The sequence below is a fragment of the Rhinatrema bivittatum genome, chromosome 2 (genome assembly GCF_901001135.1).
Source record: "Rhinatrema bivittatum chromosome 2, aRhiBiv1.1, whole genome shotgun sequence".
In the NCBI taxonomy this organism is placed as follows: domain Eukaryota; kingdom Metazoa; phylum Chordata; class Amphibia; order Gymnophiona; family Rhinatrematidae; genus Rhinatrema; species Rhinatrema bivittatum.
The window spans coordinates 508,292,200-508,318,583 of NC_042616.1; the positions used below are offsets into that span (position 1 = coordinate 508,292,200).

The 26,384-nt window shown below is 43.0% G+C and overlaps 1 protein-coding gene across 2 annotated transcripts in view; it reads right to left on the minus strand.

The window, feature by feature from the left end:
- Positions 1-1,289: 1,289 nt before the first annotated feature.
- Positions 1,290-26,384, minus strand: part of DTNBP1 (dystrobrevin binding protein 1) — a 400,954-nt gene continuing 375,859 nt past the window's right edge. The window contains exons 8-9 of one of the 2 annotated variants that reach the window (XM_029590690.1): positions 15,152-15,295; positions 1,290-1,796 (exon numbers count right to left, since the gene is read on the minus strand). In XM_029590690.1, coding sequence (XP_029446550.1) covers positions 1,540-1,796; positions 15,152-15,295 — 401 coding nt within the window. In that variant the 3' untranslated portion in view covers positions 1,290-1,539. The remainder of the gene's footprint in view (positions 1,797-15,151; positions 15,296-26,384) is intronic. The other variant, XM_029590691.1, reaches the window with a different exon arrangement.

Here is a 26,384-nt window from a genome sequence, read left to right on the forward strand (position 1 = left end):
ACCCTTGCATTACTGGCCTTTGGAGAGATTCTGGGCACAGGAGTCCACAGACCTCTTCCTAGGGTTTTGTGGTCAGAGTACATTCTTTGGACATGGGAATATATGAGAAGAGCATTCACTAGCCTCTTTATTCAATTTTTGGACTTCTAGTAGAACTACTACAGTGTAATGATATGATTTATAAGAGGAGAATAAAATTTGTGATTGGATGACTTCTGAATTACTTCAATGTTATACAGTATGTCTCCTTTAAGAAACTATGTAGGGAGGTTTCCTCTAGAGGAAGCATTTTTTAGGATTATATAATCCTGGTTTCAAAGCTTAGTGGGAGAAAATTGGAGGGACCCACCAGAAGGTTGGGTTGCCCAGCGTGCCTCTCCTCAAAGAGAACTCTACAGGGGCTTTCCCCATGAAGGGGAAATAATCAGGGGATCTGATTGGTCCCGAAGACTGAAGAGTGATTCAAGATCCCACAGTTTGTAGCATGGCCTAGGGGAGAAGTGATCCACTAGGTATAAGCTTGGGGTGCCAGGCATTCCCTTAGTTATGGCTTTTGGAGTGATCCTGTGAGATCCAGGAAAGATATTGAATGGTTCCAGGATGGTAAGAGCTATATGGCACCTATAGGTTAAGTAATATTGTGATTAAAATTGGTGAGAATATTAAGAGAAATTGTGATTTATGTTATCTTACTGAGGTCGAGAGAGGGGAAGAAAGAATTGTAGAGATTTTTTTCTTTTATAACTATTACTTTCTGCATCAACTTTGAAAAGAGGAGTACTGTGTGGCAGTTTTTCTTGCTGGTGTTATTGTTACAATTCCCCTGTTATGGAACCTGATCAAATCAGTGTCTTTTAAATATTTTGTTAATCCTGACTGCTAGGGACTCCACAGAATTTATAATAAAAGTTGTGTTGTTTGAAGATACTTTCTTGGTATCAGATCCTCCTTAATCTCAAGGCATGGTTTCAAAAGAAGCATCTGTAATGTACATGGGGAAAATCAGGGGTGCAGTCAGAAGTGTCACTGAAGGGAAATATGTCTTTATGGCAATTTCGCTAGCCAGCAGTGCCAGATAGACCATTTCAGAGGCAAAGGGTGCATTACACTATTTGTTTGTCCTTTTTCATTTTTGAACTCACAGACTGGTGCTTAGCTTCGCAACAGGCACTCTCTCATTTTATATGCCCTGCCAGGAGATTACACATATTCAACTTTGCAACTTACACATGTTAAGAATAATTACTAGCAAAATATATCCATTAGGAAATCAATACACAATTAAAAGCTTTATTGTTCAAAAAAGGGGAAACTTTATTGCAAATTAGAGAAACCTAAAGAATGTTATAAGCATTTTTTAAACACAATTACATTGACATCTGCAAATTTTGTTTATAAAAAGTTCATATCAGGAATCAGAAAGTATCCGATTTTCTTGATTTGTTAGTTGATACACTCACAGATGGATCTACCATTCACACAAAGCTCCAGCTGTCAAATAAAAAGTCAGGTCTGTGTTTGAGGGCACCATGTTAGCAGTCACATGGTTTGAGAATCACTTTCATCACTAACATCAGAATTTGCTTTTGTATCTGTAGTAACAGCAGCAAGAGCGGTGTCCACATGAACCTCCTCTTCATCAGACTGTACAATGGGGGAGTTACCTCCTTCCTCACTGGCCTCTTGACAGGCAGAGCTAGTGTGGTTGGATGACAAAGATGAAAGTTTCTGTTGTAACTCGGACTGGCTTGGTACCTGAACACTTACTTCATTCTGGCAGATTTCAAAGCCTGATCCTTGACAGGATTAAGAAGGAAAAAAGACAAAGCTAGTATTAATAATATATCATTTCTGCCAACCAGTATACTGTGTAAGCTTTTTTTTTTTTTTTCAAACAAATTGGCATGGAGTCTTATATCTCTTTCTGTAATATCCTACTGCTAATTGTTAAGAATGTAATCTTTTAGAACATACTTTGGAGATTTAACAACCTTTTCTTTTTAATGTACTGTCTCTCAAAAAGTTCAGCTAATCAAATATATTTAAATGGGGATAAGTGTGGTGGGCTAACACATATGCTTCTCTAAACAAAATCTCTTAAATGTTGGCATAGCAGCATTAAGACTGTATCCAAAGCTTCTCCTTCCTTGCTGGCTTTATAGGATTACATTTTAGGGATAGTTTCCACAGTGGTAGCACTGTCCAAACCTTACTTTATCAAGGGATCTGGCAGCATGTATGTCTCTGCAATAGATGTGGATGCCTTTCTAAAGCCAGAATTGACACTGTGGTTATTTGCTAGCAAGAGGTGGCAATATGGGCAATAATACCATAACCATACTAATCCAATCTCTATACAGTACATTTCTGTGATTTCTGGTGCATGACAAGAAGTTATGCACAAAATATGTGATTCTCTGGAAGCAGACTATAAGCTCCATTATTTCCAACCATCATTTTATAAAAAAAAAAAAAATCCTTAGGTTAGTGTGGCCATGTATTAAACCCACGAGAATAGTAGAATACTTCAAAGGAATAGATATTTCCACTAAAGATGCTCTGAATTATAATAAAATACTATTTTACTACTGGGAGAATAAATAGAATGGTTAAAGTCTGCATGCTATCAGAACTAGTTATAGACACAATCTAGACCAAGGGTTCTCAATGGCCATAAATGGTCTTCAGGATGACCACAATGAATATTTATCAGATATATTTGCATGTACTTGATCCAACAACAAAGCTAATTTGCATATTTTAGTTATTCAGCAACCTTCAAATGGTATGGCCTTCTGAACCCACCCCATAACTGATGTCACACCAATATAATCCTATGGTTCTCAAAACTATTGCTGTTAAAGAAAACCCTGTGAACCCATCCACCCTCTGAAGACCCATCCAACTGCTCCTCCTGGAGCACACTACTCTGAAGAGCCCTTCTCCCAATTTCCCCAAAACAGTGTCTGAACTCCACCTGCTAAAGGTCCATTCTCAAAATAGTTTAGAAGAAATTTAAGGCAACTTAAACCTAGTTCTACTGAAAAATTCCAACTGTTGCCAAGGAAGGGTGATGAAAAACAATAAATAAAGAGAAGGGGAGCTGGAAGCAGAAGCAAAAGCAAGGAGAAGTAGGTTCAGGGAAGAAGGAAAGAGGAACAGTGATGGAGAGAAAGAAAGGAGGCGAGCTAAACAGAAAGGAGGCAAGCCATCAATAACTTTCTTATCTTTCTCCCTCTCTAAGCAATGCCATTTCACTACTACATAAAAGAAATCAGCTGCATGCTACTCCACTTCCTTCCATGTTATGTTATGCCCTTGGTGGGCTCCCTACTTTAGCTTCATGTTGACTATGATGCCATGGTTAAACTCTTAATTCTTATGCACAAAGCAGAGTTGCTTACTTGTAACAGATGTTCTCCAAGGACAGCAGGATGTTAGTCCTCACACATTGGTGACATCATCAGATGTAACCCGGCACAGAAAAACTTTGACTGATACACTAAGCATGCCCAGCATGCCACTAACCACATGTCCACATGGGGTCCCTCTTCAATATTATCACAGAGTTCGCGAAAAAAAATAAAATAACAATCCAAGAGAGGGAAAAAACCCAACTCCGCAGGGCGGCGGGTGGGTTTCGTGAGGACTAACATCCTGGGGTCCTTGCAGAACACCTGTTACAGGTAAGCAACTCTGCTTTCTCCAAGGACAAGCAGGATGGTAGTCCACGCACATGGGTGATTAAGTAGCTCCAAGCCGCTCCCACCATGTGCAGCAGAGAACAGGTGCTAATGTGCACAACAACTAGAGCTGCACTTACTAGAGGAGCAGGCCTGCTCCCAAAGACAGGGCCCATGGAGGGAGAGTTGGGTTTTTATGGCTGAAAGAGGTTATGGAGGACGGACTGGCCTCTGTTGGAAACAGGATGCTGGGCTTGATGGACCTTTGGTCTGACCCAGCATGGCAATTTCTTATGTTCTTAACTGTCCCATGGGCCATCTTTGTTCAGGCACTAATGTGAGGCAAATGCGTGAAGGGAACTCCAGGTCTCCGTTCTGCAAATCTCATGAATGGGGACTGCACGCAAGTGAGCCACTGAGACTGACATGGCCCTTCCTGAGTAAGCCCTGACATGACCATCAAGCTGTAAGCCCATCTGTGTGTAGCAGAAGGCAATATAGTCCCGCAACACAAAGGGCTTAAGGTCTGCTTGGAGACAGCGACCCCCAATCTGTTTTTGTCAAAGGAGACAAAAAGCTGGGTGGATAGGCAGGGAGGTGCCGTGCGTTCCAAGTAAAAGGCCAGCGCCCTCTTACAGCCTACAGTGTGCAGAGCCCGCTCACCCTGGTGAGCATGTGGCCTTGGGAAAAAAGAAGGCAACACAACAGACTGATTGAGATGGAACTCCAAGACCATCTTGGGAAAAAACTTTGGGTGTGTCCGCAGAACTACCTTGTTATGTCAAAATTTGGTATAAGGTGGGTACGACGCCACAGCTTGCAGTTCACTGACCCTGCGAGCCTACATAACTGCAACCAAGAAGATGACCTTCCAGGAAAGGTACTTCAGGTCGCAAGATCGCAATGACTCAAATGGAGACTTCATGAGTTGTGACAGGACGACGTTGAGATCCCAAGAGCCACTGGCGGACGAGTGGAGGACTTAAGTTGTAACAACCTAGAAGATGTGGTAGACCTGATTGACAAACTTAAGAGTAGTAAATCACCTGGACCGGATGGTATACACCCCAGAGTTCTGAAGGAACTAAAAAATGAAATTTCAGACCTATTAGTAAAAATTTGTAACCTATCATTAAAATCATCCATTGTACTTGAAGATTGGGGGATAGCTAATGTAACCCCCATATTTAAAAAGGGCTCCAGGGGTGATCCTGGAAACTACAGACCGGTTAGCCTGACTTCAGTGCCAGAAAAATAGTGGAAAGTGTTCTAAACAACAAAATCACAGAACATATAGAAAGACATGGTTTAATGGAACAAAGTCAGCATGGCTTTACCCAAGGCAAGTCTTGCCTCACAAATATGCTTCACTTTTTTGAAGGAGTTAATAAACATGTGGATAAAGGTGAACCGGTAGTTGTAGTGTACTTGGATTTTCAGAAGGCGTTTGACAAAGTTCCTCATGAGAGGCTTCTAGGAAAAATTAGAAAGTCATGGGATAGGTGGCGATGTCCTTTCGTGGATTACAAACTGGCTAAAAGACAGGAAACACAGAGTAGGATTAAATGGACAACTTTCTCAGTAGAAGGGAGTGGGCAGTGGAGTGCCTCACGGATCTGTATTGGGACCCTTACTTTTCAATATATTTATAAATGATCTGGAAAGAAATACGACAAGTGAGGTAATCAAATTTGCAGATGATACAAAATTGTTCAGAGTAGTTAAATCACAAGCAGATTGTGATAAATTGCAGGAAGACCTTGTGAGGCTGGAAAATTGGGCATCCAAATGGCAGATGAAATTTAATGTGGACAAGTGCAAGGTGATGCATATAGGGAAAAATAACCCATGCTATAGTTACAGTGTTAGGTTCCATATTAGGTGCTACTACCCAAGAAAGAGATCTAGGCGTCATAGTGGACAGCACATTGAAATAGTCGGTTCAGTGTGCTGAGGCAGTCAAAAAAGCAAACAGAATGTTGAGAATTATTAGAAAAGGAATGGTGAATGAAACGGAAAATGTCATAATGCCTCTGTATCGCTCCATGGAGACACCTCACCTTGAATACTTTGTACAATTCTGGTCGCCACATCTCAAAAAAGATATAATTGCGATGGAGAAGGACCAGAGAAGGGCTACCAAAATGATAAGGGGAATGGAACAGCTCCCCTATGAGGAAAGACTAAAGAGGTTAGGTCTTTTCAGCTTGGAGAAGAGACAGCTGAGGGGGGATATGATAGAGGTGTTTAAAATCATGAGAGGTCTAGAACGGGTAGATGTGAATCGGTTTTTTACTCTTTCAGATAATAGAAAGACTCGGGGGTATTCCATGAAGTTAGCATGTGGCACATTTAAAACTAATCGGAGAAAGTTCTTTTTCACTCAACTCACAATTAAACTCTGGAATTTGTTACCAGAAGATGTGGTAAGTGCAGTTAGTATAGCTGTGTTTAAAAAAGGATTGGATAAGTTCTTGGAGAAGTCCATTACCTGCTATTAAGTTGACTTAGTTTTTGGGTACTTGCCAGGTTCTTATGGCCTGGATTGGCCATAAGAACCTGGATTAGAAACAGGATGCTGGGCTTGTTGGACCCTTGGTCTGACCTAGTATGGCATGTTATGTTCTTAAGGCCCTCATGATCTGTTCCACAAGTGGATGGGAAGAGATCATGGTACCATCCGTGTCCTGATAGTATGCCCCAATAGCATTCAGGTGAACCCTCACCTAGGTGGTCTGCAAACCAGGTTCGGAAAGAAACAGGTGGTCTAAGAGTGCCAGTGCAGAACAAGAGAAGGGATCCAGACTGTGTTCCCCACACCAAACCGAAAACCTCTTCCTCTTCAGATTGTAAGAATTCCTGGTGGAGGGTTTTCTGAACTCCAGCAAGACTTGTGATACCATTACCAAAAGGCCCAGGGCCTGTATAATCACCCGGTCAACATCCAAGCTGTGAGGGCCAGAGCTTGGAGATTGGAGTGGCAGAGCCTGCCCCGGACCTGCGAGATTTGGTCCGGAGCCATCCCCAACCAGATCAGGGGGCGCGAGGTCAGGTCCCGTAGGGTTGGAAACCAGATCTGGAGGGACCAAAAGGGGGTGATCAGGATTATGGTGCCCTGACCCTGCTGAAACTTCTGGAGCATTTTCGAGATAAGGGGGGCGGGTGGTAAGCATTCAACAGCCTGGTGCCCCGTATATTGAAAAGGCATCTGCCATCGATCTGCTGCTCCTCAGCCTAGGGAGCAGAAGCAGTCCACCTTTCTGTTCTCCAAGGAAGCAAAGAGGTCTATGTCCGGGGTCCTCCATGATTGAAAGATCCAGTTCGCTACCTCTTGACTAAGGGATCACTTGTGAGGTCAGAAGGCCCGGCTCAAGGAATCTGCCAGGGCATTGTCCACCCCTGGGAGGTACACTGCCCTGAGGAGGATGCCATTATCGATGGCCCATGACCAGATGTGGACTGCCTCATAACAGAGGGTGAAGGACCCCATTCCCCCCTGTTTGTTCAGATATCACATAGCTACCTGATTGTCGGTCTGAACAAGGATAACCTTGTTCAGGAGTTGCTCCCTGAACACCTGTAGGGCGTACCGAATCTCCTGCAACTCCAAGTCGATCTGGGATTGCAATTCCTGCAAGGACCAAAGCCCTGGAACATGTGCTTCCCACCCTGTGTCTATGGTGAGGGTAACAGGTGGCTGTGGGTTCCAAAACGGCATCCCCCACTCCAGGTTTGAGGGGAATCACCCACTACTCAAGAGACTGTCGCAGCAGCATGGTGATTAGGACACGAGAACATAGGTCTTGGGTAGCCTTACACCAATGGGAATGCAATGTCCACTGTGCTCTGCACATGTGCAGTCATTGCTGCCACGTGGCCAGTAAACAGAGAAACTGGTGTGCCAAGACTTGGGAGCAACCGGACACTACTCAAGTGAGAGCCACAAGGGTCTTCACCCTGTTCCAAGGCAGAAAAGCCTTCGCCTGGACGGTGTCCAATTGAGCCCCAATGAAGTCCAGGTGCAAGAATGGTTGGAGATGGGATTTTGGATAGTTGATCAGAAACCCCAAACATACTAACATTTGCAAAAGAATAATAACACATCAATAAATGTATAACAGTACCCGTTTGGAAAGCAACATTAAATACATATCCCCATCATACACCCCCAAAAAAATTCCCCACCTTCCCCTCCCCTTTATTTTCGTAGCTCAGATCAAGGAGATAACAAGCAGACCCGTAAAACATTACACATTACCAAGCACCCTGAGGTAGAGTGGGCAATACCATACATGTGAATGGGACACCTATCCTGAATTTCTAACCAGAGGGGGCACATATATCAAGTGGCACCAGGGATAAAAATGGATGCCAAATTGCCAAAAATAGTCATTTACTGCTTTCCTTCATAGGATCAATCGATTTGTGTTCCAGCAATATCAGATCAATCATATGCGCTTCCCACATTCCCACAGATGGTTCCCCCACATCAAGCAATTTTATAATACATTTATTTGCTACCAAGCACACCTTAATTAACAATTGTTTGAGAGTTTTTATCCACAGGAATAGAATCATCCTGAATACCTAATACACAGAAGGTTCATGACCAAATTATCTGAGAAGCTAACATGGAGTTCAAATACTTCAGCATAAGATTCTAAAACATTTGAATATAGACACACTCCCACAGACAGTGTAAGAAAGTAGCCTGGTCTTCTTTACATTTAAGACACTTAGCTGAGGGAGCCACCTGGACTTTAAAGGCCTTCAACAGCTAGAAATACAACTTATGCAGTATCTTAAACTGCAGTTACCGAAGGGTCATACTTTCTGTAGCTTTATTGATAATCAAGAGCCCCTTAAGTAGATCCCGCTGTGATATTTGAACCGTTAAATCATATCCCCAAACTACAGCCGTGGCTCACAAAAGACTATAGGAAGTAATAGAGTGCAAAAATTTATATGCCTCGGACATAGACACCCTACACACTCTTCCTACATGAAGAAATCTCTGGAAGGCCCCCGAGGTACTCTCCCCCAGTCCCGATTTGAATAAGCTTAAAATATAGCTCCTCAGTTGAGCATATACGAGAAAAGCTTTGAGGTCAAAACCCAAATTATCGATACAAAATTGCAGAGAATAAACTGTCCCTGACCTCATCTCATAGAATACATGTAAAGAGTTAAAACCTTGGGCCTCCGGGGAGCCTGTGAAGGAGAAGCACGCTGGGAGCGATTTCAGCGTGCCCGGAACAGCTGTGGCGAGAAGGACGGAGGAAGGAAGCATAACAACCCGCCCCGGTACAACTTAAACCCCGCCTACCTCTGACGACATCTTTAGCCCAACTGCCCCTACTTAAACCGGGGGCTGCGGCGCGCAGCCAAAGCCACGCGCCAAAGGGGCGCGCCCCTGGTAGAGATTTGACTCTCTATTGAATAAGATCTCTACTTGCGTATCCAAACATCGATGGGAAAAAAGAGGAAGGCCAAAATGGTGGTATCCACTCCAGTCAGGAAGGAAGTTTCAGGACCAATGGATCAACACCTCACAAGAATGGTGAGTCAACCCTCTAGGGAGGTTATTCCTGATATATCCTTTTCTTCTGGTGCTTCTTTAAGTCCTGCCAGTAACCAGTGTCTCAATATATCTGCTGAGGGAAATGGGGCTACAGGTTTTAATGCCCCAAGTACGCCAGCTTTAACAACATCAGCTGTGTCAGCAGAGCTACCAGCAGGCCAGGAAGGACTGTTATTAACAGATGGGGTTGGACATGAGATCTCTGAAAAATTGAATGATGATGAAATAGTCAATCCTGAGAATATAACGCTGGTAGATGTGTGGAAGGCGGATACAAAATTGGAGAAGTTGTTATCTTCATTCATGAGACAGTCCTCCAATTTTTCTAAAGAAACAGGGAAAAGCCTGGATGATCATGACTAAAGACTACAACAGTTAGAAATGCAATCTGGTACTTCTTCTAAGCAAATAACAGCTTTGCAAGCCACTGGGACGACTTATATCAAAGACTCTTTGATTATGTATAGAAAACTGGAGGGCTTAGAAAATGCCATGAGAAGAAAAAATTTAAGGTTCCTAAACTTCCCTTTTACCAGGTTATTATCTGCTCAAGAATTATTTGTTAAATATACTAAGGAAATTCTGAGTATTACAAAAGAACTGGCTATATCTAAAATGTTTTATGTTTCAACAAGGAGAAGAGATGTATTATTACCTGAGGGGGAAATAGAGGTATTAACTACAGATAGTCCTAATCTAACGGCCTTTTTGGAGGCCTCAGTGGACGACATCCAGTCTAGATCTACTTTAATAGTAGAATTTAGCCTGGAACAGGATAAAAATTTAGTACTTCAGAAGTACTTCAGAAACAAAGAATTTAGTTTCTGTGGTCAGAAAATCCAGGTGTTCCCGGATGTATCCAAGGATACACAAGCAAGAAGAAAACAGTTCCTGTTATTAAGACAGAAGGTACTGGACCTTGGGGCAAACTTCTATCTTAAATTTCCCTGCAAGTGTTTAGTTACTTATCAAAAGAATAGATTTGTTTTTCAGGAACCAATTCATCTTGAAAATTTTCTTGCAGATAAAGGAGGACAGGTCATTGTAACACCCCCAGAAATTGGGAATATTTAACTAGTATTAATAATTGCAAGGTTCATCTCCAAATATTAACTTGTTGTTTGAGTTATTTTCCTTGAAAAATATCTTTGGATGGCTCCCCATAATGTGGGCTGGTTGTTTGGTTTTACATTAATAATTATGTAAAAGTATTTCCTTTTTCTTCTTGTTTAATTAATGATGATGTAAATCAAACTTTTCTTTTTTCATGTGCATTGTTAAATGGCAAGAAATTCAATAAAGTATAAATTAAAAAAAAAAAAAACCTTGGGCCTCCAACCGCCTAAAAATGTTATGCAAATCTCCAGCCCTAAAATGAGGGTTTCCAATTAAGGGAAGACAAGGAGAAATGTCCCAGAGAAGCTGTAATAACTTCCTAAAAAACTTCCAGACCCAGATTGTGCCAAAATAGAAGCAGAGAATCTAACCCAGAAGGGTGTCTTGTAGGGGCACGACGTACAAATTTCAGGTGTAAAAGAAGTACATAGTTAATTTCTATGTCTAATGTACTAGAACTCCCTTGACCACCCAGCTACTCAGCAATAGTCATTAAGTGACATGCCCTGTTTCAATATTTAATATGAGAAAATCTAATGCCTGCTCAATTTTAGGACAAATTAATTTTTCCACAGAAAACCGAATCCTTTTAGATCGCCATATGATTCGAAAACATATATTATTAATAAGCTGAATGTCCTTTACTGTGAGTAAGATAGGAACCATTTGTAGAATATAAAGCAACTTAGGGATAAGAATCATTTTCAGTAAAGCCACCCTCCCTAAAGTTGAAAACGGGAGCTCCATCCAAGCCTTTGTCTTCTGGCGGAACTCGCTTATGACAAGTGGTATAATTGCAAGAATACCATAGCTTTGGGTTTCTGTGTATTATGACCCCCTAAGTACTTAATTTTATCCCCCGCCCAGCGTAAAGAGAATCCAGGCATCCCGCTTCTAAAGTCCCTAACAAATCTAATCCCTCAGACTTGTTTAAATTCAATTTTAGGCCCGAGAATTTACCAAACTCCATTACTAACTGCAAAACTTGGGGAAGAGAGGAGGAAGCCTCCGACACAATCATTAAGATGTCGTCAGCAAATAGCATTATTTTTGATTCTATTAGACCAAATGTAATTCCCCTAACAGCCTTATCCTGCTGAATTTTTTGTATCAAGGGCTCCAAAGTTAAAATAAATAGTAAGAATGATAAGGGACACCCCAGTTGAGTTCCACGAAATAGAGGAAAGGCTATAGACAGTGCCCATTAACTTGAATATATGCAGATGGATTAGCATACAATACCTTAATTGCATTTGCTTTATATCCAGTAAAAGCAAAGGCATCTAATGTGAAATGGAGAAAAGATCAGGAGACCCTGTCAAAAGCCTTCTCTGCATCGAAACTAACAACTAAGGGCTCCAAGTACTGATTGTGGACACTGGCTTCCACAGTTAAAAGCAAACCCTTAATGTTCGCTTTTGATTGCTTCCCATGGACAAACCAAGATTGCTCCCATGAAATTAAAGAAGGGAGGGTAAATTTCAACCTGTTAGCAAGCAATCTGGCATATATTTTGATGTTTAAATTTAACAGCAAAAAAGGGTGATAGGATGCCAGACACTCAAGATCCTGGCTTGGGCAACACAATCACCACCGCTGCCTTAGAAGATTCAGACATCCATCCCTGTTTAATCACAGCATTAAATATATATGCTAATGGAGCTTGTACATGTTCCAGTAACACTTTATAAAACAAGGCATGTAGTCCATCCGGACCAGGAGTCTTAAGAGATTTCAAATCCATAATAACCAGTGCTATCTCTGTATCGCTCCATGGTGAGACCGCACCTTGAATATTGTGTACAATTCTGGTCGCCGCATCTCAAAAAAGATATAATTGCGATGGAGAAGGTACAGAGAAGGGCTACCAAAATGATAAGGGGAATGGAACAGCTCCCCTATGAGGAAAGACTAAAGAGGTTAGGAGTTTTCAGCTTGGAGAAGAGACAGCTGAGGGGGGATATGATAGAGGTGTTTAAAATCATGAGAGGTCTAGAACGGTTAGATGTGAATCATTTTTTTATTCTTTCGGATAATAGAAAGACTAGGGGGCACTCCATGAAGTTAGCATGTGGCACATTTAAAACTAATCGGAGAAAGTCCTTTTTCACTCAACGTACAATTAAACTCTGGAATTTGTTGCCAGAGGATGTGGTTAGTGCAGTTAGTATAGCTGTGTTTAAAAAAGGATTGGATAAGATCCTGGAGGAGAAGTCCATTACCTGCTATTAATTAAGTTGACTTAGATAATAACCACCGCTATTACTAGTAACGGTAACATGGAACAGACTTGGTTTTTGGGTACTTGCCAGGTTCTTATGGCCTGGATTGGTCACTGTTGGAAACAGGATGCTGGGCTTGATGGACTCTTGGTCTGACCCAGTATGGCATGTTCTTATGTTCTTATCTCAACTTCAGTAAGGGGACAATTTAGCTTCGCCAAATCCGCCTCGTCCAACAGTGGTAACTGTATTTGTGAGAGGAATTTCCTTCGGGCCACTAGGTCGTCTGCTTCCACAGAATAAAGGGCTTGATAAAACTCCCTAAATATAATTCCAGTCTCCCTAGCATCTGAATGCCACACTCCCCTAGTATCTCGCAACCCTTTGACATGAGCAGCACTTCTCTGTGCACACACTACATTAGCAAGTAATCTGCCAGGCTTATTACTGAAACGGTAAAGCCTGTGCTTATAAGCAAACACAGACTTCACCGCAATTTGGTGTAAATAATCATTAACTAACTTCTAGGTAGCTAAAAATTCTGCCTGCCACTTGCCTTGTCCTGTAGCACCAAGCTTGTGTTTACAATCTGCCAATTTTCTCGTAAGCCCCAAAATAGTGGTATTAAGGGTTTTCCGTTTAGTGGAGACATAATTAATAATGTCTCACCGTAGCACTGCCTTGGCAGCTTCCCAATAGAGGACAGGTTCTTCTCTATATTGACAATTGTAAGAATCATAAGATTCCCACTTATCCTTCAAATAAGTTTGAAGTTGGTTAACTACTGATAATCAAAGAGGCATCTTCCAAAACAGAGAATGCATGGTACCTAGCTGAGGACTATAAGAGCATTGAACTGGACAATGGTCAGAAATCACTAAGGAGCCAATCCTAGCCATCGTAACATGAGAGAAAAGCGACTCACTAATGAAAATATAATCTATACGAGATTTTGTCTCATGAGCCCTCGCAAAGTGAGTATAATCCCTTTTCCCAAGGTGTAATGTTCTCCAACTATCAACAAGGGTCATAGTAGAACACAAAACATTAACCCCATTTTTCTCATTTACCACATGTGTACTGTAAGCCAGCCATCGATCCAGCTCTGCTACAAAATCGAAATCACCCCCCCCACTATGATGGGAGCAGGTCCCAAATCCTGTAGGCAGCATGTAATTATTTTAGTATAAAAGGAATGCTGATAGGTATTGGGCGCATAAATGGAAGCCAAAATAACACCAATCATCAAATAGTCTACCTTTAACCAACACAAAATATCCCTCTGGATCTGCCTGCTCCTTCGCCATTTGAAAAGAAGCATTTTTATTAATTAAAACAGCGACTCCACAATGTTAGTAGTTCCATGGGCAGAGAATACTTGAGATACCCACATCCTCCTCAACTTCCTTCTCCATGGGTCTCTTTGTAAGAAAACAATACTGCCCTTAAGTCTCTTCGATTGGGATAGTACTTTCTCTCTCTTTATTGGGGATCCCAATCATGCTACATTCCAAGATATGATCGATTTTTCGATTTTATTTATTTTTTATTTTTATATTCTGCTTTTTGGCACTTCAAAGTGGATTACATTCAGGTACTGTAGGTATTCTCCATCCCCAAAGGGCTTACAAACTAAGGGCCTCATTTACTAAGCATTTTTCCCATAGACACAGAATGGGAGATGCCTTAGTAAATGTGGCCCTAATTTTGTACCTGAGGCAATGGAGGGTGAAGTGACTTGCACAAGGTCACAAGGATGTAATATTCAAGTTGTATTTATATTTAAGTTAAGTTGTATTTATACTTATATTTAAGTTGTATTTATAGTTATATTTATATGTGATATGTTAAGAAAATATATGTTAAGAAACGCTGTTTAATGTAATGCCTTTATTGCGACAGTTATTGTTCTATGTAAACCGACCTGATTCGATACTTGTATTGAGAATGTCGGTATATAAAAATCCGAAATAAATAAATAAATAAATAAGGATTGACAGTGGGATTTGAACCCTGGTTCGCAGCCCACTGCTCTAACCACGAGGCTGCTACTCCTGCTTTTCCAAGAAAACTAAATCAATAAGGTTCATACATGCGATGAGGTTAAAAAAAAAAAACAAAACAAAAAACACCTAAGACTTAACTCAGCCTGCCCCTTATGACATGAATTATCGGGTTACCTTAAATCTGTGTGAGAGGCTGTATGTGAATGTTTTCTCTGTTGTTGCATGTTCAGCTTTAAACTGATTTCATATTTTGATTAAATACAATTGTTCACAAATGTTTAACAAATTAGAACTGCTGTTTGTTGGGGATTTTAATTTGGCAAACTGCAGAGCCTGACAAAAGCTGCACCTGCCAATACTCGTGTAAACACAGCAGACACTGCTATGGTACTCTTATGGCAACATCAGCTGCAGGAAGTCGACACGGCCTGGGGCTCAGAGCTCCTATCAGGCTCCATAGCTTGCTAGATTTAAATTCCTGAAAATCAGAAGCTGGAAGTATAATCTATTTTATAAGGCGTTACTCTTTAGATGACTTCATACCTACGATGGGAGATAATACACTCCTGTCCTCTCCTCCTGAATTTAAGAAGACATCAAGCGCCTCTTGATCAGCAATATCCATCAGGTCCATCTGCTCCAACACATCTACATTCACCTCCATTGAAGACATGCTCCCTATGGGTTCTTAAGCAAGATAAGAGCAATTGAAAATATATATTTTTAATTATTTGTAAAACTTAAAACAGAACCAAGGATTATAGAACCAAAGCGTACTTGGGCATTACATATTTTTCTGCTGGCAATATACAACTATGGTTAGAACACAATCCGTGGAAGCTGTAATTCTCATTTCTATCACTAATTGTCATTTAACTCCCTGTGCTCAAATTTAGAATGTGAGCTCTTTGGGTCTAACACATTATAACCTTATAAATTATATGATCAACTTTTTATATTACCATGTTAACTGGTTGAGGGATAAAAAAAATAAATGTTTCTTTTTGTATAGTTTTTATCAACCAAGTTTCCTGACAATGTATCTAGAATGGAGAAAAATCTCATTTAAGGCAGAATATTAAATGATTCAAATTTTCATTACTCAATTTTCTTAATGCATAATATCTCATACCTCAGAGGCCATATGCATGTACTACTTAATGGCACAAAATATGTTTTCCTGAAGTCTTGTGATAGAGCTTTGATATACTTGATTCACATATAAACCAAGGTCAGGAACACAGCAACAGCTAGCATTAGTTGATTCTCCTTTAGAAATAGTACAAGCACATCCTCTCTTAATGATGGCCTACAGTCAAGTAGGATTAGAGTTCTGCAGAAAACAGACCGCATTCTGGAATCTCTAGAGAAAGAAATTCCATACCTGACAAGGAAGAAGATAGCAGTTGGGGTACACTACAGTTTACCTCACCCGAATGGTAAGACAAATTATGAAATGTGAACAGATTAGATGGGTCATTAAAATTGTAAACACAATAATAATGTGAAATTTCAATTACTGTTACATTGACTGGGTGACTGTTTCCTCAGGGAATGTTATGAAGGTAAAGTTTCTATATGCTGTAAATAAGGAGAACTGAAGAGAGGTGGACCAAGTTTGGATCTAGTTCTCAGTGAAATATAGGTCCTGGCACAAGGGGTAACTGTGGTGGAGCAGCTTGGCAACATTTATCATAATATAATCAGATCTGACAATTATCACAAGGAGAATGATAAAACAAATGCAGTAACCTTTAACTTAAAAAAAAAGAGACTATGCTAAAATAAGGAAATCAATTAGAAGGAAACAAATAAAAAAAACAACAGTTGTGAGGACTAAAAGTCGGCATAAAGCATGCAGTTTATCTAAAAATACCATCTCAGAAGCTCAAATAAAATATAAAGAAAGTGCCAGTATGGCTTAATGATGCAGTGAAAAGGGCTATTAGATAAAAAGTCACTCCTAATGAGAACAATTGGAAAGATCATAAGCACTGGCAAATTAGATATTCAAATTAAAAAATACAAAAGAGAAACTGAGAGACTTATAAAGACAAAAACACTACTAAAAGCTTTTTTTCAAGTACTGTACATTAAATGCAAGATGCTTGTGATAGTCAGTTGGACCATTAGACGATCAGAGGGGTAAAAAGGGGCATTCAGATAGGATAAGACATTTGTAGAAAAACTAAATGACTTCCTTGCTTAGGTCATCCCTGCAGACAATATTGGGGTGATACCTGAACCATTCTTTATAAGCGATGACTTGGAGGAATTGACACAAATCAATGTGAATCTGGAATAAGTGCTAGAACAAACTGACAAACTAAATAGTAGCTAATCACCAGAACCCAACGACATTCACCACACAGTTCCAGAGGAACTCAAGTATGAAGTCTGCAATTTTATCATTAAAATCTTTCACTGTACCTGAGGAATAGAGGTTAGTCATGTAATGCCAATTTTTTAAAAGGGTTCCAGGGATGATCCTGAAAACTACAGATAAGCGAGCCTACTGTTGGTGCTGAGCAAAATTTTGGAAATGATTGTTTCCAATAGAGTTATTGGACATATGGATAAATATGGCTTGATGGTAAAGCGTTAACATTTACTTTTAAAATATGTAAATAAGCATGTAGATAAATGGTGAGCTAGTCAATATAGTGGATCTGTATTTTTTCATGTATATAATTTTTATTGTATTTTCATAAAAACAAACATGAATCACTGTACAATAAATGCAAAAATATACTGAAAGCGGAGACATTTTTTCTTACCTGATAATATTCTTTCCTTTGTTCCTACTAGACCAGTCCTTACTCACGGGATTTTTCATCCCCTCAGCTTTAATGATCTCACTCTGTGCTAATCTCTTAAGGCTGTTTTGCACAAAGTTCAATATCAGTGATATGTCTGACCTCCAGGGGAGAGTTCATGGTCAAACACTTGCCAAATCTTGATATATGCTAGTAAAGTAGAGGTCATACATGCCTTTAGCATGGTCAATATTACCACTGGAGAGTACCCTCTCCTGTGCAGGTGTGCTCTTTCAAGGGTCAAGAAGGGTCTTCCATGGGACAGCAGGCCAAGCTTCCTGGGCAAGGGCAGTGGAGTTCTGTTTAGCAATCTTTTTAGGTCTGCATACCAAGGTCTCCTTGGCCAATTCAAGGCCACCTGGATTACCATGGAGTGATGGTCCTCCATCCTTTTTAACACCTGTCTATAAGGGGCCATTGTGGGAAGACATACAGCTGACTGCTTCTCAGCAATGGACAGAGAAGGGCATCTATCCCACTGGAGTCTATCTCCACGTGGTGGCTGAGGAACATGTTGGTTTTCATGTTCACATGGGTCGCCATTAAGTCTGCATCTGGGCGACCCAAATGATCCACTAGTCTCTGGAAGGCCTCTGGACTCAGTTTCCATTCCCCTGGATCTAGTCTGTTTCTGTTGAGGAAGTCAGCCTGGAGATTCTCCTTTCCTGCTATGTAGGGTGCTGAGAGAAGCAGCAGGATTTCTTCTGCTCACTTGCACAGGTGGGCCGATTCCTGTGCTAGCATGGGTCTGCTTGTTTACATACGCCATAGTCATGGCGTTGTCTGATAGAAATCAGACTGCCTTTCCTTTAATAAAAGGGAGAAAATGTCATAGAGCAAGCCTGATGGCCCTGTATCTACCCTGTTTGACCAGAAAGTTTCTTCCCTTGACCAGTACCCCTGAATTATGTGACCCTGGCAATGGTCTCCCCATCATTTGAGGCTAGTGTCTGTAGTACCAATGACCCAGATGGGAAATTCTAGGCTTACTACTTTCTGCAGGTTGGAAGGTTTTAGTCCAGGCTCCTTTTTGTCACAGAGAATACTTGGAGGCTAAGCTGGTAGTCCCACGAGGTGAGGGAACAATGCAACAGTAGGACAGACTGTAAAGGACACATATGTGCTCTGGCTCATGGGACCAGATTCAGAGTTGCTGACTTGAGCTCTAGTAACTGGAGGTAGACCCATCCTTTGGGTGCCTTCTGAGAGCAGAAGGCTAACACCTGACTGATCAGTTTGGAGACTATCTTAGGGGACAGGGTAACTAACCCTTCTCCTGTTTTAAAAAGTTGCCTATAAATTCCAGGGTCTGGGATAGCTCTATTTATATATTTATTTGAAAGATTTCTTTCCTGCCCTTCCATAGGTCAGGGCAGTATAAAATAAAACATACAGTGATAAAAATCACAGAAACTAAAATACATATAAAACAGCTCCCAGAGAGCAACAGCAGTCAAACTAAAAGTCAATCAATTGAACTGTATGTATGCCATCTGAAATAGATGAGTCTTTAGTGCCTTATAAAAACTTTAGAATCCAAAATTGTCCTTTGAATAGTTTATTACTCAGCTTAGTTGCTGCAGGAGGTGAACCACTGTCTCTAAGGCTTGACAGTTCTCCTGGACAGACCTGGCCCTTATGAGCCAATGGTCCAGATAGGGGTGAACCATTATCCCCTGTTTGTGAAGGGCTACCATGACCTAGGTAAAAGTCCTGGAGGCTATCATTAGCCCAGAGAGTAGTGCCTGAAACTGAAAACATTGGCATAACATGCAGAACTATATATGAGGTTCTGATGGGGAAACTCAAAATGGAGATGTCTTGTTATTGAGACTCATTGCCATGAGATTGAACTGCGGGATTCCCCACCGGTCGCAAAAAAACTTCCAGGCCCTCTGAGAGAATTCCCACTTCCCTGGATCCAACTGTTGCCGGCTGAGGTAATCCGCCTGGACGTTGTCGTCTCCTGCAACATGGGAGGCGGCGATTCTTTCGAGATGAAGCTCTGCCACTCAAACAGCAGCTGAGCCTCCTGTGTTACCGTGGGACTCTTGGTTCCCCCCTGGCAGTTGATGTAAGCCACCGTGGTCGAATTGTCCGAGAAAACTCGCACCATCCGATCATGGACCAAGGGTAGAAACTGCTCCAGAGTCTCCAGGTGATTAATGGACCATGTCTGTTCCGACGTCAACCAAAGGCCCTGAGCAGACCTGTACAGACAAACTGTCCCCCAGCCCCGAAGATTAGCATCCATGGTGACCACCACCCACTACGGGACCTCGAGAGGCATCCCCTTCTCCAAATTGTTCTGTGTCATCCACCAGGCCAGACTGGCCCTGGCTGACTCCATCAGAGCCAGGAAATATTGTTCCGACAGAGGATTCCAATGGGACAACAAGGCTCTCTGCAGAGGCCTCAAATGGGCAAATGCCCAGGGCATCAGTTCCAATGTGGACGCCATTGAGCCTAGGACCTGTAAGTAATCCCAGACCTTCAGCACCTGTAGACGAAGGAGACGCGCTATCTGCCCCTGAATTTTGTTCACCCTGTCGTCTGTAAGAAAAACTCTTCTCCGCTGGGTGTCGAAACGGGCTCCCAAGTATTCGAGAGAACGGGAGGGGTCCAGATGGCTCTTCTGCACATTGATAACGCAGCCTAGAGATTCCAGGAGTGACAGAACTCTGTCCACAGATCGCACACATTTCTCTAGTGACTTCGCCTGTATCAGCCAATCATCCAAGTACGGGTGCACCAGCAATCCCTCCTGTCAGCGCTGCTGCTGCTGCTACCACCATCACCTTTGTAAAGGTCCTTGGGGTGGTGGCCAGCCCAAAAGGCAGCGCTTGAAACTGATAGTACTGTCCCAGAACCATGAATCTGAGAAACGTCTGGTGCTCCTGATGGATGGGGATATGCAGATAAGCCTCGGTGAGATCCAGAGACGCCAAAAACTCTCCTCCCTGTACCGCCGCAATTACGGTGTGCAACTTCCCCATCCGAAAATGTGGTACCTTCAAACTCTTGTGGACTTTCTTCAGGTCTAGGATAGGTCGGAACCTGCCTTCCTTCTTGGGCACCACAAAATAGATGTAATATCTGCCTTGTCCCCGTCTGGACACTGGCACCGGTACTACCGCCACCAGACTTAACAACCACTGAAGTGTTTCCTGGACCGCTGCCTGCTTGCTTCAGGAAAGACAATGAGACTCCAGAAAGACCAACCACAGTGGGCGAGAAAATTCTAAGGCGTAGCCATTTCTCACCACGCTCAACACCCACCGGTCAGAAGTGATCTTGGTTCACTCCCCGTAGAACTGGGCCAGCCTGCCCCCGATTACCAGAGACGAAGAGTGGACCTGCCAGATATCATTGTGAGGACTTATTGCCACCCGCACCCTGGGTGGATCCGCCTCTAGATGACCTTCCAGCCCCTCGAAAGGACTGCTGCCTATGCAACGACTGTCTGGGGGCCGAGGCCTCCGAGGGCCTCATCTGATGAAAATGTCTGGACTCCCGAAAGCGAGGCTGAGAAGAGAAAGGTTTCCGGCCAGACTTTCGATCCTCTGGCAGCCTATTTCCCTTTGTTTCTCCCAGTGACTTCATCAGATAATCAAGGTCCTCACCAAACAGCAGTTTCCCCTGAAAGGGCAGATTTCAGAGCTGCGATTTTGATGACAGATCAGCTGACCAGTTGCGTCGTCTGGACACCACCACCACCATAGCGTAGGGCCGTGGTTCTCACCAGGTCAAACAAGGCATCTGTGCCATAGGCAACCCCTGCCTCCAGGCAGGCTGCCTGGACTGGGAAAGAGTCCCGGAGGCAGATTGGTCCTGCGTCTTCTAGATCCAACACAAACAGGCCGCTGCATCAGACTTGCACATACCGCCGCTCGCAGGCCGAGCCCCAGGACCTCAAAAGCTTGCTTGAGATGCACTTCCAACTTCCGATCCTGAACATCCTTCAGCTCCAGCCACCAGAACAGTGGTCTTCTTAGTGACTGCCAAAATTGCCACATCCACCTTCGGGACATTGAGAAAGTCCAGATGGTGCTGCAAAAGCGGATAAAGCTTGGACATCGCTCTGCCAACTCGCTGAAATGAGGAGGGGGAATCTCACTCTCGGTTGATCAATTTCTGGATTTTCTTCGGAATTGGGAAAGCGCTGGGGGGGTCTCTGTAGGCCATCCAGCACTGGATTAACCCCTTCAGCATCTGAATCCTCCAGGTGAGCTTAATCCCCAGCTCCTCCAACACCTGAGGTATAAGCGGGTGAAGCTCCTCTCTCTTGAAAAGCCGGATCACCCGCAGATCATCGCCTTCAGCCTCCAGACCATCAAAGGTCCTCTGTTCAGTTTCAGAGTCCCCAGGGTCCAGAGGGGGACCCCCAATTGGGTCCCCATCCTGATAGGCCTCAGAGGAGACCTCATCTTCCTGCTTAGACTCGTTCGAATCTTCCAAGTCCGATTCCAATCGCGCTAGCCATCCCTCGGGAGGCAGAGTTCGCGGGCCTGCGGAACCTTTAGGGGGGACCTTTCCCCGCTTTGCCGAACCCATCAGGCCTTCTGTGACACCGCACTTACCTGCCTGCCTAGCCAGGAAGGCCTCGTGCAGTAAAAGTACGAATTCGGGTGAACCTCCCTCCCCCCGGGGCTCCTGAAGGGCGCTTGGGGCTGCTAGAGCCCGAGACATCTGGAACTTTTTCCCCAGGTCGAACCATGGGAGACAGGAGCGGCGGGGACCCCCCCAGAACCCCGGGGAGAAGCCCCCCTATCCAGCTCCGCTTCTGCGGCCAAAGCCACTCCCTCCTGTGATCCCTGCACCACTGCCATGGTCTGCAAATGCCTCCGTGGCTTTGCTTGTCTTTCAGGACCCCCCCTCCCCCAGCACACTCCGTGCAGAGGAGGTGGTCATTCAGGCCGACCGACGGGCTACCACAGGCCCTGCAGGTTTCTCTGAGCTGCTTATCTGTCATAACAAGCACCAAGAAATAAAGCAAGGCAAAATAAAAATCCAAACAGGCAATCCTATGCTTGTCATGCCTCCACGCGGACCGTATTGCGAGGGGGAGGAGCGCACCACGCAGCAGCTGTCAAACCCTGAAGAGGGCGCACTGCCCCAAGAATTTCCCGCCGGCACAGTGAACAGGCCGCTGCAGCGACTGAAAACCACACGGCTCGTTCGGGAGTACAGCCAGCTCCCACAGGAGTGAATCTGACCTGACCGGGACCACCACCCTCAGTATGATCCCCTGATCCGCCCACTTACTGCCCGGCCTGCACCCGATCTCGCCACAGGTTTCAATCTGCTAGGCTGCTCAGCCTGCCACATGCTTCTGCTGTTGCATTCAGCCTGCTAGGCCGCACAGCCTGCTCACATGTGGCTGCTGTTGTTCCAACAAAGATTTAAAGGCCCAGACACACAGGAAAGCACACAAATAAAAGTAAGGGAACTTCCCTGTCCTGGGCAGGCGGAGGGGCTTCGGGCCCACAGAGGACCCAGACCACTGGCTGTCTGTTCCTGGGGTCACGGACTGAAGCTGGCCAGGGGCATCCAACCCCCGTTCGCCCGGCTCAACCCGAGGGACGACCCTTCTGCAGGAGCCTGTCACCTCAGGGAGCAATTTTCCTTAAAATATCCAGTCAGTACTGCAGGGTTAGCACCTCTACAATCTGCTGGAGGTAGAGAAATACTGAGGGACTGCAGGTGGCACTCTCGTTTATGTGGCAGTACCCAAAGTTGTGTTCTCTACCTCCATCTGCTGGTAGGGATGAATAAAACCCGCTTGTGTGGACTGATCTGGGTATGTTCAGGAAAGAGAGATTCCTTTAGAGAGAGATAGTTTGACATATCTCATACTGTAAGAGGGGCACTTTCAACTCAGGGTGGGTTTGGGGAGGGGGCAGTGTTACAAGGGTCTACAGATCCTTGTGCCCTAGGCAGACCAATGTAAACTACCTCCTCCCAAAATCCACCCTGATTTGAAAGTGCTCCTCTTACAGTGGGAGATATATAGAGTATCAGATTGTCTCTTCCCCCGCTCCCCGCCACAATGTTCAGGATCCCTGTGGCCCAAAATCTCCAGACTTGCACCTCATCAGGATCAGAAGTAAAGTTAGATGAAAGCACTGGTATGTAAGTGCATTCTTCCCGGCTTCTTAAAACTCGTGTTGCTCATGCATGGCCCACATATATGTCTATGGGGCTGTTTTTGTGCGAGCAACGCTTTTAAAATCTACCTGTAGGGATCTTGGTAGAATCCTGATGGTCACTATTAGGATATTAAAATCAGGATATTTTAAGTTAAGAATTATATTTTAAATATATTATATCACAAAGTGATTTTCTTGTTATATTGCAAGCATTTGTTTCAACATCTACTAGATTACTGTAACTCTTTATATATTGGTCTCCCCCATACATCACTTAAAAGTATTACAATTAGTTCAAAATGTAGCATGGCTTTTAGTAGGTTGCTCCCCTAAGGAAAATAAGTCTCTCATTCTACGACAATTTCATTGTTACCTGTTGCACAGAGAATTGTCTTTATAGTGCTTTGTTTAGTGTTTAAAGCCATTAATGGAACAGAACCATCAGATCTTGCTGAACAGCTCTCTGAACATATGCCTAAAAGGAATCTATGTTCTGCTAGGATTTCATTTATTTAATCTGCCGTTCGAAAAAGGTGCTCAGCTGCAAGAAACTCTATTACATGCTTTCTCGGTTTCAAGTTCTACCCCAAGGAACTCTGCCAAATGAGCTATGACTGATTGAAGATTATAAAGCCTTCCCTAAAGGACATAAAACTAATTTCTTCTAGGCAATATTTTTAAAATGCTTTATGCTATTTTTTACAGTGTTTTAGTGGATCTAGGATGTGATGATTATTTGATGTTTTGAGAGATATGATGGTTTATTTTTGTTTGTCATGATTGTTGCAAAAGTAAGGCATCTGTTTCCTACCAGCTTACCATAATATATTTCCTAGCGATAAGACAACTTCCTAACAAATCAGTGACTATAGGTAGTTCAGAGCAAACTAGAATCTCTAGAATACACATAGCCAAAAATGGTGACAGCTTACAATTAGTCATTTTATTAATATCATTCACTACTGTTTCCTTTCAAAATTATATTTATTGGCAAGCTCACAGGAAAATACACATACCATTCTCTATTGTGCTTTTTGAGCATACTTGAAAGCTTGTTACACAATTGCTCCAAATGCTCTCACTCAATAAAGAATTCTGAAATGCATTTCCCAGAGAAGTATATTTTCAGTAAGGTCCCTTATAACAATTAAATTTATTCTGATCATATTTTTGGAAATTGTTTCAGTAGACACTAGTTTTTATCTGCCTACCAGTTGAGCCATGCATTCAGAGCACTTCACTTTAAGAAATTCATAATGTCTAGGCAGAGGTTTCTTAAACACAGTAAGGGAGACAACTGACAATTGGTTCATTCAACTTAAAAGCATAATTATTTGCTAAAAATATAGCATTGAAGCATTGGTGCATTTTTAATTAGGGAAGGAAATCTTTGATAGAAACAAAAAATTCAATTTTCTACTGTTGGAATGAATGAATTGAAACAGGCCGATTTTGCAAAGATCACAGGAGAACGGGCGCTCTGTGTTGGGCGCCCTGTGTTGGGCGCCCGCTCTCCCGACGCATGCCCAGCTACCTCTCCTGGGCGCGTGATCCTATATTTAAATGAGAGGTCGTGCTAAAAGGAGGCAACTAGGGACTATTACATACCACTAGAGCCTCCTTGGCCCAGGAGAGGTGGCTCTGTCAGCGGGCTCAGGAAACCGACGCTCAATTTTACGAGCGTCGGTTTTCCGAACTCACTGACAGCGATTGGTTAGGAAAACGGACGCCAGTAAAATTGAGCGCCTGTTCTCCTAACTGGACCAGCCGGCACATTTTTTTTTAAATTTTAAATTTTTTTTTACATTTTTGGTTCCTCAACTTAATATTGATAAGATGTTAAGTCGGAGGGTGTACAGAAAAGCAGTATTTTCTGCTTTTCTGTACACTTTTCCAGGCTGCTCATAAATTAATGCCTACCCTTGGGATTGTGTGGATTGGCCACATATTTTACTTTCTGAATCCCAGGTGAAAGACTAATAGGCTCATCAACATGCATTTGATGAGCTATTAGTTTTCAGGGGGTTTGGCTGCGTGTTTTCAGGGGGTTTGGCTGTGTGTTTTCGAGGTGCTAAACCCCTTATACTGTAAGCCTATTAGTCTTTCACCTGGGATTCAGAAAGTAAAATATGCGGCCAATCCACACCATCCCAAGGGTAGGCATTAATTTATGAGCAGCCTGGAAAAGTGTACAGAAAAGCAGAATGATTGTACTATGCACGCCCAAAACTAAGACATCTAACCACGCAGTCCAGATGGATGCTCAGCCTGGATATGCAGGCGCAAATAGATGTCAGGCACTGCTTGCACAGAAGAAAGCGAGTGTACACCATCATGGCCTACCACATGGTGACTCAGTGAAGCCTAAAGCGGAGCCTAGCCCAAAGGGCTGCCCAAGCTGCTGAAACTACCACATCTCCCCAAGTCCCCCACGGAGATAGAATCGCACGTCAGATTGGTGCGCCAAAGCTCGGAGACCAGAAACAGAAGGGGGGGGATTCCTAAATCTCACTCTTCTTACTTTTTTTTTTTTTTTAACTCTTTACCTGAGTTCAGCCCATCCCAACCGAATACAGAGTTAGTCTCTGGCAGTGGGGGGGGGGGGGGGGGGGGGGGGGGGTGGGTGGTGGTGTATTCTTGTCTTATCAATCTTTTAGAACTTTTTGAAGGTGTAAATAAACATGTAGATAAAGGTGAGCTCATTGAGATAGTGTATTTGGATTTTCAGAAGGCATCTGACAAAGTCCCCCATGAAAGACTCCACAGGAAATTACAAAATCATGGGATAAAAGGCAGTATTCTATTGTGGAT